Raw genomic sequence first — 14205 nt, forward strand, 5'->3', positions numbered from 1 at the left:
GTAGTGGTAACAGGTGTGAATCTGAAATTATGTCCATATAAAAGTAACCTCAGTTCCCAGAGTCCCATTCATTGTCAATGGTTCAGTTCCAATATGTACCTCGTGATGACATCATCAACAGAGTCTTATATCTCTATTGTTTTCAAGTTGACAAATACAAACCAAACAATACAATGGTAGTAACATGTGTAAAGTCTGTTTTAGGTTGGTTTGTCCCTTTGAATTGAATGGGGTTAACTGTCTTAAAGCAATGCTGTAGGCTAATGTAGGCTAATGAATGACCTCCTTTCTCTTTACTGATGGGAAGGGAGGGGTAGTTTCAACATTTAAACCTCAAACTTTAGGATCGTGGATTTAAATAGACAAAGAATCAGGTTTTTGCTATCGCCATATTCTGTCACCACACAAACCAGATGCTCATCCTTTTCTTTCCATCATCTAAATTTGGAGTACTTGAGAAGGGCTCAGTAGATTGATAACTTCTGGAAAATGTTATTTATTATATTATAATAAATAACATTTTCCAGAGCCCTTATATACCATGGCAAATAATCTTCTGTTCTTCCACAACAATGGCATGCTGAAAGACTCATTAATATCCTAATCACAGCCTTCCATCTATTACACAATATTGAAACCATTGGTAAGGCATGTTAAGGGGAGTTCCATCAACCAGGAGGAGATCATAATTCATTTAATGAGCTTTAGGATGCATAAAACATCCCTTTCTCCAACTCCCAGATCACTACATATTAACAGGCAGAGATAATGTGTAAGCATAAAGATAATAGGCTCAGCTGAATGCCATTAAATTGTGTAAAACTTAAAGTGCCATGCCAGAGCCGTCAATGACTCTCCACACTGTATGGCTACGTGATTAGCCATTAACTATCTGCAAAGATTTTAATAGACATAATAATCTGAATACTTTCAAACAATTGAATTATTAAAGTACTGGAGCTGCTCGGTAGAGAATGTGAGGATTTTGTGAAGATTTTTTGAGTGGTTAGGCATGTTTCTTATCATAAAGTTCTCCAAGCAACTGATGCGGACCAGAAAATCCATGAAAAGCATGCTCATTCAAAACTTCTGATATCAAATCAGCTCGAATCATTTTTATTTCTGATCACGTTATGGGTGGGTTTTACCCTGTATATTAAATCTATATGTATATTACATGCTACACTTAAGGGTGTAAATTTGACTGACACCTCTTAACAAGCTTAACAAGCTCACTATGCACACCCAGTTCACAAAATTTCACCACGATTCGGTTTTACTTCTCATGAAGTGAGCTTTGATTTCCTTTTCATTAGACCTTTAAAGTTTCATTATCACTAAATATAACTGCACGTTAAATATCACATTATTCATTATTCCATCATTTTCTTTACCCACTTATTACATTTCAGGGTCATGGGGGACTGGAGTCTATCCCAGCATGCATTGGGCAGAAAGCAGGGGAGATTGCCAGTAAGTCAAACAATATTCACATTCATACCTATGGGCATTTTAGAGTCTCCAAGCCACATGTCTTTGGACTGTGGGAGGAAATCGGAGCACCCGGAGGAAACCCACTCAGACACAGGGAGAACATGCGAACTCCACACAGAAAGGGCCAGGAACAGAACCTGGGTCCTTCTTGTTGTTAGCGCTGATTCACTATGCCGCCCTATACAACTTTAAAGTGGGCTTTATATTCTAAACATAAAGACCAAGCACAAGGCCAAAATAAATGAGAGTGCTGCATGAAAAGCATGGCACATATTTAGGGACTAAATATGAAGGAACTAAGTCATCTCTGAAAAGCATTTTGATGACCCTGCTTCAAACTTTTTTTTTTCTGTCTCTCCCCAAAAAAGAATGACCCTCCCTCATTCAAAAGTTCTGTTGTAATGAACATAACTTTAACATGTTAATGTATAAAAGAGAAATGTATAAAAATAGAAGGCAGAATCAATTAATTTGCAGGGAGCAGCAGTATTTGTCACATCTCTCAGTTGTATATGAAAAAACAAGGGCTTAGTGCCTGCCTTTCTATAATTATACTTTTCAACTTAACATTGATTCATGGTTGATTATTTCTTGCAGGCTGACATACAGTTCTTGTCTTTTGTGTCCTTTTCATGTTTAATGTTTTTGCTGTCTTTTGATCCAAATGCTATAACAATCTAAAATTATCTTGTTTACCTGGGAGGATAGATCACTAATGTATATACCAAATATATTAGTATTAGCTTTCTTAAATACTTAAAAGGTCTTTCATCCATCTGCTTGCACATTTTGTTTCTGACCCTGGAAGAAGACAAACATCTGGATGAAAATGCACAAGCCAATATAATCTAACATTAGCTCACAAAACAAGGAAGGAAAGTAAGAAAGATGTTTTCACACTGGGTATCTACATTCATTGTGACAGTGAGCAATTGATTTTGAGCTGAGCAAGACAAATTGGAGAAATTAATTTATAACCATGGTAACCCCCACTTTGCACTGAAACACTACAAATATGACCCGTAGAATACAGGGTAACATTATAAATTAACCATCATAATGCCTGAATGCTTCATGACAATCGCATGGTACATTCATAAATATAGAATCAATCCTTAGATATTAATGTTTTATAAGCAAGTGTTAATCTAAGGTGTCACCAAACAGAATTCAGTTACATAAAATCTAAAGCTTGAGCTAAATCCTAAATAACAAAAGTAGCCTAAACTTCTCCAAATACGTCTCTGTTGCACCTGAACAGAGGCGAACATGCAGTGCTGGATGGAAAGAAGAGATATGCAAATGCCCTGCAGTAAAGGAACAATCAGTTACCTCTTATTCTCATGATTGTTGTTGCATGAACAGCAATTATTAAGCTAAATATATTATTGAAATGATTGACTGAAAATTATCTTTTTCTTCACTTGATAATGTGAAAGGAAAATGTGGACATAGGAAAATATGGATATGCAAATGCATACATAAGGTAGAGAAAGTTCACAAAATAACATGTCATGGTATTTGATTCGGTCCTGTGTTCATGTTCAAACAGTGAAATGGATGGATGGGTGTCTGTATTCCCCGCTAGATACATGAGAGAGACTAAGGCAAGTTCACAATAATGGGCAGACATGAGAGAACAGGAAAACGTCATTCATTTGTGTGCCTACGCATTCAAAATTTCTGTACAAAACATAAAAACTTCAAGAATTAAACATTTAGACCGTTCACCCCTAGAGAATTTGCTAAGAGATCTGACCCTTCACAGGCTTAGCAACAGCAGTGAATTCACTAATGGAAGCTATTAAATGTTATTTTGCTCTAAAAATAGCCCACTATGCATTTTTTCCTCTCCCCAGAGTGTTGAGCCGTGAGCGAGCAATGCAGGTGTGTTCATGGGGCTAAGTGTAACTCATTCTTGAAGCACTCAAAAATTCACAAAACTCATACGACTAAGCACTATTGTATAGGGCTCTACTGCTGAGTGTGTGTGTTACTTTAACAAGTAAATGAAACACCAACATAAAACATTTGCCGAGGGCAGAAGGTCATCACAAATAACTAGATTTGCTCTTTGTTTATTTAAGTATCTGAAGCTGTTAGAGCGATGCAGCTCCTTTCTTCCACACGGTATTGCATAATTTGATGTTTTGTTGATAGTGTGAAATATTGTCTCAGGCGTTGCTCCAGAGCCGCACATCAGTTTTGGATGGGTTGAGATCTAATGACTGAAACAGCCATAGCATATGAATTCATTTTCCTAGTTATTATATTATTCAATAATCACTTGGTGCTTATGAATGTGGCCATTTTCATCATGAAACAGACAGCTTCCATTAAATGCTTCAACACAGCAGGATGCAGAATAGCATGCAATTTATTTATCCAATTCTTTTTTTATCTTGCCCTCTAAAGGACTGTGTTACTAAAAATATGTGTTGCTCATATTAGCAGATGGCGTGATTTGTGTTCTTGATTTCCTAAATTTTAATTGTGCATTATCTATAAGGAATGTTCAATTGCTTTACAGTCATCTACTACTACTCTACTGTACAACTACTGTAAAGAGAGACCTTCACATCACATTCAACTGAGAAAGTTGTTGAAGTACTGACATTAAAAATCAAAACTTAAACATATTGACCCACAGAAAAACTGGCAAAATGTGTAGAATCTCACTGTTATCCTGTATTCAACACTTTGTACTGCTCAGACTGATAACTCTAGTTTTATTTATGTAGCAAGCCTTCGCTGAGATTGCATAGCGGCTGCATATTGCATGATATTTTGTTCCTATTTACATGACATTACTCATGCACTGCATACTGGACCAAGTGTATTTGCATGCACTGCCAAGGAGCCGGTTCATGCTTGCCTTGTCCAGTTGAATGACAAAGGAGAGATATACAATAGATCACCACAAAAAAAAGGGTAACAATAAAACTGTGCAGATGCATTGAAACTGAGACTGTTTAACAGAAAGCATGGTTATAATGATGATGAGAGGACAAACTGACAACAGAGAAATAATTAGGACAAGGCCACTGTGCATGAATCTAATGCAGCTTTCCACAAGCACTCAACTGTGTCAAACAGCTTGGTCAATAATCTTCAGCAATTCCTGAGGATTAGAGTCTTATTATGAAGCACCGTCTGTCACACGGACCTCAATGCCCAGACAAGTCACTTCCTGACTGTTTACTCTGGGTTTGTGTAAATAATTGCTATACAATTCATTGGACCACTGATTGGTGCCACGTTAAATTGAATATTGTTATAAGTTTATAGAAGATACATGTCAGGCTCTATTTTTCCTACAGTAAACAAAAGCCCTGGGGATTTGGTGATTTGCTGTATTTTTGGACCTGTGTGTGTGTGTGTGTGTGTGTGTGGCTGTGTGTGTGTGTGTGTGTGTCCATCTGTCTGTCTGTGCGTATACTTTTAGCTCACAACAGAACAAGCTGCAGGAGGTCTGGAAGTTGTGATGCATGGTAAAACGTTATGTGACTGACTCGTGAAACACATTTTACCCTGTGGACAAATGTTATGATCCATAACTTATAATAAGTTCGTATTTGTGTGTAGTATGAAGCCAAAACGATTTCATTTTGTTTGCGGCTTGGGTCCGATTTCATGTTTAAAACTGTCTCTGTGTCAGTCAGAAATGAGGAGTTAAGACTGAGTCCAGAGGATTAATTGAAGTCATTTCAAATGTATGCAAATTCAGGCTACAGAGTAAGGTTGCTTTGTATCTACAACTTTGTAACCAACATTCTTGTCGTTTTCTCTCCACAGATTGAAACATCATGAAGATTTAACGACCACATTTAGAGATAAAATGTAGCATTGTGTAAGCACTGCACACCCCACCGTGGTAATAGCGCCACAAACACACTTGTAGATCTGAGAGTCGTGAACTATAGGTGCCATTGCCCAGCACGCAGGTCTACCGTTGCCTCTCAACCGTAGTTTGACAGTAGGAAGTACACAGAACAATTTCCCCCGACAAAGTACGAGCAAGATACAAGTTCTTACCTTGTCCGTGGATTTCGGCCACCGCGGCGATAAGAACCAAAACCGTGACGAGGGTCGTAAATTGACAGTCTTTTCTCATACACATGGCTGCTAAAGTCGAGGTCGCTCTCCGCGCACAGAATAACGTCCTTGTATTAAAAAATACTTCCAGGGCAAAACAAACAAAACGAGAATATAACGACCGCCCGACCTGCAAAATACTAACAGAGCCGCGCCGCTGCTGCGCTTACTTGGCAGTTCGCGCAGTGAACAGATTCGACAATGATCAACTGAAATGCAGAGCTCCTTTTTTTTTTTTTTTTTTTAATTTGGACGCTCAGTAAGCGGATTCCTGGCTCTGTGCTGTCGGCACATTGAGAGAAAACGCTGCTGAGGCTTCAGCACCGCGGACAGCTCCTAGCGTCAGCTGACGGAACAGCCTCCTCAAAGTTAGTTAGGGGAGTTCAGATATGTGCTTTCCACTCATGATACCGCAGGCACTTAAAAACCATTTTGTTTGTTGTTTTTAGTTTGTTGGTTTCTATGTATTTGTTGTGAAAATAGTTATTCATTTTATCAATTATTTGTATTACTATACCCAGTGCCATCAGCTTTATCGCCAAAAAAACAGGCCTAATAATTCCCACTGCCATTTTATTAGGTACACCTATCCAGTACTGTTGCTATAACACATTTGTGTCCAACAACTTGTGTGCTTTGAGGTGTATTACATTGCACTATTATTTGCTTGTTTGTGGCCCTCCATTCAGCTTACATCATTCTTGCCCATGACATAACCAGCTTTTGCCCATAGGAGTCAGGAGGACCGCTGTTGAGTGGATTTATTTATTTAGTTTTATTTAATTTTTTTGTCATCCCATTCTCAGTAAAGTCCAGACCCTGCTGTGGCATGACAAGCCCAGAGGTCGGATATTTCTGAGGTAAAGTCACTGACAGTAGGTCACTTGTTTTGCCCTCATGTTCAGCTGATGTCTCACGGCCACGGCTGTACCTGTGTACCAGTACACCGTCTACCAGTGTCTGTAGGATTGTCCTGTTTTAATGAATAGGGTGATGTACCTAATAAATTGGCTACTGAGGGTATACTGTAACCAGCAAAATATTTGGCCACTGTGGCAGCAAGAACCAAAACCATGATGAGGATCTAGTGGTCTAGCTTTTAGAGACCGGGGTTCAAGCTCCTGTCTACACAGGCACTTAACCTGCTGAAGTGTCCTTGACCAAGACACTGAATCCCTACCAGCTCCAAGGGCGCCGCTCTGTAGCTGAACCCTGATCTCTGACCCCCATCTGGAGGTTATTACTATTCTCCTTGTAACAGCAGTTATCCAAGTAAGGTTATAGGCATCAGCTTTATATCCAAACTTTAGACCTCATATAGCCAGCAATGTAATCACTATAAACTTTACTCTACTCATTAATAATCTACAATACAAGTGATGCTTCAAGATTGATTACTTCATAAGTTGAAATATACATTCCCCTTATGACACCAAAATCACATTTTGTTTGTTTCATTGTTTCAATTTGTCATTGAAAGTGATTTTTTTAGGTCAACTATCCTTATTAGAAAACACATTGTAAGAACAGTTATCTAGTTCATGTTAGGCTGTCATAGTCTCTTATATATAAGCAATAGGCCTAACATAGCCTGGAAAATAACTTCTATGAACTGTTGCTTTACCTGTATTCACTAATACTCCAGTCTGTGACTTCTACACATGCAATGCATGAACAATAAAGGATAACATGCAGTCTTCAGGGAGGTATGAGCAGAAAAAAATAGTTTAGCACTTCTCTGGATGGTTGTCTGACTGCTGTTGTGCTGAACTCTGCCACCTGACAAGTAGAAGATGGAGCAGTTTGACAGGCTTTTACAGGCAGTCTGCCGTGCACGACAGAGCAAAAGAATATCAAAACAAAAGCAATTACAAGACAAGAATCGAGATGGAGATGGGAGCGGGAACGAACGCATTGGAAGTGAGACGGAGTCACGCTGTATTCAAATGCTATTTCAAAATAAAAACCACTCAAACTAAAAATCCAAACTGTACAGTAACTGGAGCAGTAATTCTTGCAGACATTCTAGTCATGCTCCTCTGTAAGCCGGGGTGTGATGTGGCGTCATCGCTCGATGGGCGCATCACTCACTGTCACACCTCTGGCCGCTAAGACTCCACACGTCGGGATTAACAGGAACTTGAGTTTATTTCATTTCCTTTTGGTTAACAGCAATATCATGTATGAAACTGAACATCGTGGTCATCTCAGTCTTCTCATTCTGTTTCATTCTGTCATTCTCCCTCGTTCTCTCCCTCTCCTTTTGCCTTCTCCGCCCACTTTTTTTCTCTAGCTACTAGTTCGGACTTTGTGTCACTTTGTCTCTCTCTATCTCCCCCCATAACCGCACCCATATCTCTCTATCTCTCCAAATTTACCTTTCTTTTTCCAGCTACTAGTTATGACTTTGTCTCCCTTTGTCTCTCTCTACAATATCTCCCCCATAACCACACCCTTATCTCTCTACCTCTCCAAATTTCTGTCTCTTTTTCCCTCTCATTCACAAGCACGGGGCATCGCTCCTTGCATCACTCCCTCTGGCCCGAGTCACAGAAAGCTGTAACAGTGCGGCTCTCCTCTGCTGAAGCTCGGTGGACCCGTAAAGCAGCCCCAAGGCCTAGCTAGCAGCCAGATGGTTGCAGCCAAGCTTTCATTCTGCTAATGGGCAGGGGGGCAGAACAGTTAATGAAAATCAGACCCTTGAAATGAAATGACCAATGTCCCGAGGCAATGAGGCACACGTCGGTAGCGAGCCCTCACAAGCATTAAGGTAATCTCAGATGGCAGGATTTTGTAAAAGCATCTTATGATGACTATTCATTAGACAGCTAAAGACTGACTGATTATTTTGTGGCATGTTCCGCTAACAAACACACTCTACTAACTCAGAGCAATATCTGTGATATTCAGATTGACTGGCTTGGCTAAGTGCTTCGTCCAAGCAAGACTGTACGCCAAATGCTATCAATGAGGCTCTACCCACGCAGCATTACAACCTACAAATAACAGCCCATATTACAGTCACAGGCAGCAACACAATCACAGTCATAGGACTCATAAATGCATGCAGGGGTAATCATCTTCCATTACCCTTTCAGCCAACAATTGTATGCAATTAGAGAACTGTCCTGAAATCTGTTCATTGTTATTTGTCAATCTTGCACTAGGGTACACTAACACTTAAGCTGTTAGAGAGGAGTCAACTGCGTGTGATAGATTTTGGTTTTGAAACTGATGTAACAATAACTAAGTTAGTGCTAGAAATACACATACACCTGAATCAATACAGTTACTGTCTACCGACCAGCAGCCTCCTGCATTGTTTATCGAACCATGATGGAAGGGTGGCCCGGTCATTGGCTGATAATTGTTGTTTGTTGTTGTGGATTTCTGGCTTTTTCCTCAGCTTTTGGTGGGTTTTGAATTTCCTTCATTTCGAGTGTTTTGGAAAAATAAGCAGCAACACCATTGAAGTGCTACAAACAACACAGAGTTAATTATATAACTATCTACAGTATATATTGTCAAGGGAGTCTGTTCACGGAGCAGAGAATAGCTGGTGCTATTGTTAACTTTGTCTTTTAAAGACTGCACAAGCTTTTCAGGGATGTGAAGGTCTAATGGTATTGATTGCTTAATAGAGGCAGCCTGATTCACTTTTTATGATTTGCTAAAATTAATGCATTTTAGATTTTTTTAAAAGTCAATATTCTAATAAAAACAGCAAAACACCAGAATATCTTCAAAGCAAAATTAATAACTGCTGTTTTTGTAAACACACACATAGACACACACACACACACACACGCACAAACACAATACATTTACTTTGAAATGGTCATTTTTCAATGACAGTATTCTTTTATCACAGCTGTGAGTGTTTTGAAGCTCGTGTCAGCAGTGTCACTTGATCTGTCTTATCATTTAAAACCATAGCACAAGTACAGAGCTTCATTTCACAGGATGATGCAGAGAAATTTGTCATATTTTATTACCTGTGGAACAGATAAGAGAAAGCTGGAACTTCTCCTCTGTACTGAATTTGACTTTACTTTCACCTACTATCTGTATATTTGTATGTGGATGCAATTCTTAATATTATGCATATGTCCAATATATAATGTTATCATGTACTGTTACAGATTTTTGTTGTTTTCTTGACTACTTTTAAATTGTTTTTATTCCTAATTGTTTCCTTATTGCCTAAAATGTTCTCTATAAATACAAATTAATTTGATTTGAACAAGTTGAACAACAGATGCAGTTTTGCATCAAAGTTTATAAAACTTTTTCCCAGATGTAAACAGGCAGAGCAGGTGAAATAGGATGAGAATATGTTGCATTTCACCCATAACCCTGGCCAGCAGAAGAGAGGCAGACTAATGTAGATTGACTCATTGTGCTCACTCTCATTCCTCTTATTTCAACTCAGACTGACATTTCATTACAGTATTTTATGAACAGCTTTTACATATTTATCATACAGTTATGTAATATTACTTCTATGTGTATTATCAGTTGTGTAGTTGAAGTGTTGGTCTATTTATAGAGTGCCTAAGTTGACCTCACCCTCTCACATGGCGGGAGCCTAGCTGGACCATGGCAGTAAGAAGGGATACAGTATATGGGAAGGGAAAGTGGAAACAAGCATCTAATTAGGTTTATTCCCGAGAAAATCTCCTATCAGTTTCCCATTGATACATACAAACCAATTTGTCATGAGTAATTTACTGCATGAACAACAACAGTCGTCGAATAGAATAGAAAAGGTTGGAAACTATAATCTACAATGAAGTTCATTGCAGTAAAACATTGCAAAAATCATAATTTCATCTTTAGCAGCCCACAATTACAATTAATAAAGGATTTAATTTGGAAATGGAATCAATGTCATGCTTCATTTACAGATGAAATTAGGCTTTACAAGGTTTTACTGCAATGGAATTTATTGTGGATTTTAATTTGTAACCTTATCTCTTCCTGTCATGTTGAATTCAATGTACTCTTTGATACAATTATATATCAAATTCCTTCTTATCAAATTCCTACTTTGAATCCAACTCCAACATTATGACTTTCCTTCCCCATGATGTTTCAAAGTGAAGCAACCAAAATCATTTTTAATATCTTCAAGCTCACACTCCTCGGGTATGGTTTCTCTCATATTAGGCTAACATTGGAGATAATTACTTTAGATTTTGGCTTTTGCAAGAACAATTACACCTGTGTCTATTTTTGACACATATTCAGAGGGACCAATATAGTTGATGCCTAACTGCTGAATGGAAGTCTGCAGTCGTATGGATTTAAGAATTAGGAAAAATAACAGCTTCATAATTTGATAATAGCCTGATGTTTGTCATCAATGTTTGTTTTGGTTCAATAATATTTTTAATTAGTTTTCTAAATAATTTACCGAATCAGTTATCTCAACTTACTTCTGTGGTCCAGCCATAATTTCAGTGCTCCATAGTGCCTCATTTCCTGCTTTACCTCTATCTGTTCATCTGAATGTTGCCAGCTAATTCACGCCGGAAGAGGCATTTCCTTTAGATGACCATTTTCTCGTTTCCACAGCAAATTTGCGAGCTGTGTGGACGGTCTTCTGCCCAGACAGTCTGCTCCGAGTCCCAACAGTGGGAATAGAGTGGATGTGACCCCATGGACTGAGCAGCATCTGTTAACCCCCTGATCATTGCTTCTATCTGATGGCTGGGCTAGAGCAGCGTCTGCCCAGTCATGCGGGGCCCTGCCAATGGATTCAGCAGACTATGGTAATGAGACTGAGAGGATCCCCAAGCTCAGTGCTGTCACTTTGATGACTCCAAAATTAACACCGTGCTAGAAATTCTCAACACCTGGCGTAATAACATTCAAAATAGAATGAATATGTCTTTGGTAATACAGGTACAAGAAAATTAATGTAACCCCTCTTGTCAAATGTAATTAGAAGTGTAGTGGCACAGATATGGCACGACGAATGTTATGAGAGGGTGAAGTGAGATATTATGCTGCAGTGAGAAACTCCATGGTGCCTGAATAACAATGTCCTTTCGTCTATTTGTAGAAGGACATGTTATGATGTAGATGTTGTTTGCTGTCCATGAGAATAATAGAGTGTTGTACCTAGAACACTGCAAAAAAATCTCCAGTCATTTAGTCTATAATTGAGTCGTTATTTTCTTAAAACAAGTGAAAAAATCTGCCAGTGGGGTTAGATACTTTCACTTGTTTCCAATGCAAATCAACTTGGTTAAAGAAAAATAAGATTTGAAGGCTGAATGTGAGACTTTTTTGCAGTGAAGGACCGGTCTATTCTACCAAACACTCAACCATTCATCTATACAACTGCAAACACAGTACAAACGCTACACAGCAGCCAGCACACAGGATACTATGGCAGGAACACACACAAGTATTCAAACACATGTTCTCTCTTTCTCTCTCGCTCTCTTTCTCACACATACACACACGTAAGCCTGCCACGGACTCTGTGACATGTTGTCCCTTACTGTTACATCCACATCTCTGTTCACCATTTCTCCTCTTCCCCGCACAGCGCTCCCCTCCTTCTCCTTGACCTTCTCTTTTCATTAGTCAGAGTGTGTCTCATGCCTCTGAGCATGCTGATAGTGCACTGCTCCAAGGCTGCATTTATCAAGATGATAAAGCACTCTCAGACAACAGCCAAGCATCTCAAGGCTAGTGGTCACAGTACCTGACAAGTGACAACAGTCGCACGACGCAGCACGCCCCCCCCCCCCCTTTTCTCCTGCCCCCCTCCCGCTGTAGCCGTATAGCATGTCTAGTTGGTCACAGGTGGTTGCCTCATGTCACACTTGCTCCTAATGAGAAGTTAAGCACAGATGAAGGCGGGTGGCCGTACAAGACAACAGATCTGCCCTCCCCACAAACACACACACACACACACACACACACACAGAGTTCATGCCACACTTTCCTCCACACACACTGCCCACAGCACACAGATGTCCAGAGAGCTGTGTGTGTGTGTGTGTGTGTGTGTGTGTGTGTCTTCGTTCTGCGACATCCTGTTAAACCATGCAGGCCCTGAGTCACAGAGAAATGCAACTCATGCCACTTTCCACTTCCCCTCGCTTACGCTTTCATCTTTGCCCACCGCTCACCTCACTTTTCTCAATTCAATGGCTGTTTTCCACTCACAGCCATAAAGGAACTGTCTGCCTTCTGGAGAATAGGAGTTCCAGCCAGCAATCACTGCTCAGCTCCCAGACTCAAATTGACGACTGAGATGACAGGGAGGTTGTGTTATTCTCTTCAAAAGGTATTAGCAATTGCTCGAACGGGGAGTGGCGGGTGAATTTGCCAACTGTTGCAGTACTTATTCTAGTCACCATATGTTTTTTTAATGAGAATTTCATTTGGGTGTCAATATTATAGCAAAAAACATGTAAAATTAATCATAAAAGCTATATTGTTCATGAAAAGTCATTAATGAAAAGCCACAAAGGATAAATTCACTTCATTGCTTTAATTGCTTTTGTTCCTTCCTCTCTCTCTCTCTCTCTCTCTCTCTCTCTCTCTCTCTCTCTCTCTCTCTCTCTCTCTCTCTCTCTCTCTCTCTCTCTCTCTCTCTCTCTCTCTCTCTCTCTCTCTCTCTCTCCTTCACACATTTACAAACACCACACACCACCCTGGACTGACAGACTGACTGAATCCTGATAATCCGCACAAGGAAACTGATAAAGCTATCCAGGCTACCAACCAAGTTGCACATTGTCATTTATGCATCTTGTGCTTTTGAATCAACCTAGTCCTACTTTCCATGTCTGTGACTATGCCAACGTTGCCACCAACTGTGCCAGAACTGGACTGGCATACTGTACATATTGTCTGCACTGCATGTGAGGTTCTGTTACATTGTAAATCCTGTGCGAGCACCCATTGTATTTTGAATGAATTGTGAATTTTGTGAATGGATTCTGATTCTGGTAGTGATACATGAAAAAACACCTTAACTGGCTTAGTGCTTTGAAGTTTGTAAACAGCATAACTCTGCAGTGCTAATCATAGCTGGCTAACCTATTTGAGTTTGCTGTTCTTGACTCAGGACTGAGAAAGTCAAGGTGGCTCAGTCTGTCATCTGTCACCTGTCTTGTTGTAGAAACACTGTAGTACACACTGTTGAGAGGCGTAATGGTGACCATCATACTATAATAGAAGAGACACTGCAATGTGAAAGAGGATGGATGGTCATTCCATTATTTTAAATATTTTATTTTAAAGACTTTCTTTTTACGATGGGAAAAAACAAACGTTCCATTATTTTATTTTTCTCTTCTCCAGAAGCTGCCAGGTTAACAAACCATTTAAAAGGTGCTGCTGTCTGAGTGAAGGAGCTGGACACATTATTTCACATTTCTTTTTTGTAGCTTATTTGTAAGGCAGTCTAGCACTTGATTAAAAAAAAAGCCACTTCTGAAGGCTTTTCATCTTGATGACTGCTTCGCCAGCTGATTGTTCTGATAATCAAAGATCCTTGTACTCTGGAGAGATTGTTTGCTCTTGTCTTTTATGTGATGTTTGCACACCTACGTTGTTTGCCGGTCTCTTCAGCCTCTTCACTTTGCTCAT

At 39.5% G+C, this 14205-nt stretch overlaps 1 protein-coding gene across 1 annotated transcript in view; it reads right to left on the reverse strand.

The window, feature by feature from the left end:
• Positions 1-5614, reverse strand: part of LOC139659014 (seizure protein 6 homolog) — a 111825-nt gene extending 106211 nt beyond the window's left edge. Inside the window, exon 1 of the mRNA XM_071537214.1 lies at positions 5520-5614. Coding sequence (XP_071393315.1) covers positions 5520-5614 — 95 coding nt within the window. The remainder of the gene's footprint in view (positions 1-5519) is intronic.
• Between the last annotated feature and the right edge of the window lie 8591 nt (positions 5615-14205).

This window comes from Centroberyx affinis, unplaced genomic scaffold (genome assembly GCF_046629955.1).
Source record: "Centroberyx affinis isolate AG114_WGS23_722 - 3 ecotype Tasmania unplaced genomic scaffold, CSIRO-AGI_Caff_v1 ptg002996l_1, whole genome shotgun sequence".
Classification (NCBI taxonomy): domain Eukaryota; kingdom Metazoa; phylum Chordata; class Actinopteri; order Beryciformes; family Berycidae; genus Centroberyx; species Centroberyx affinis.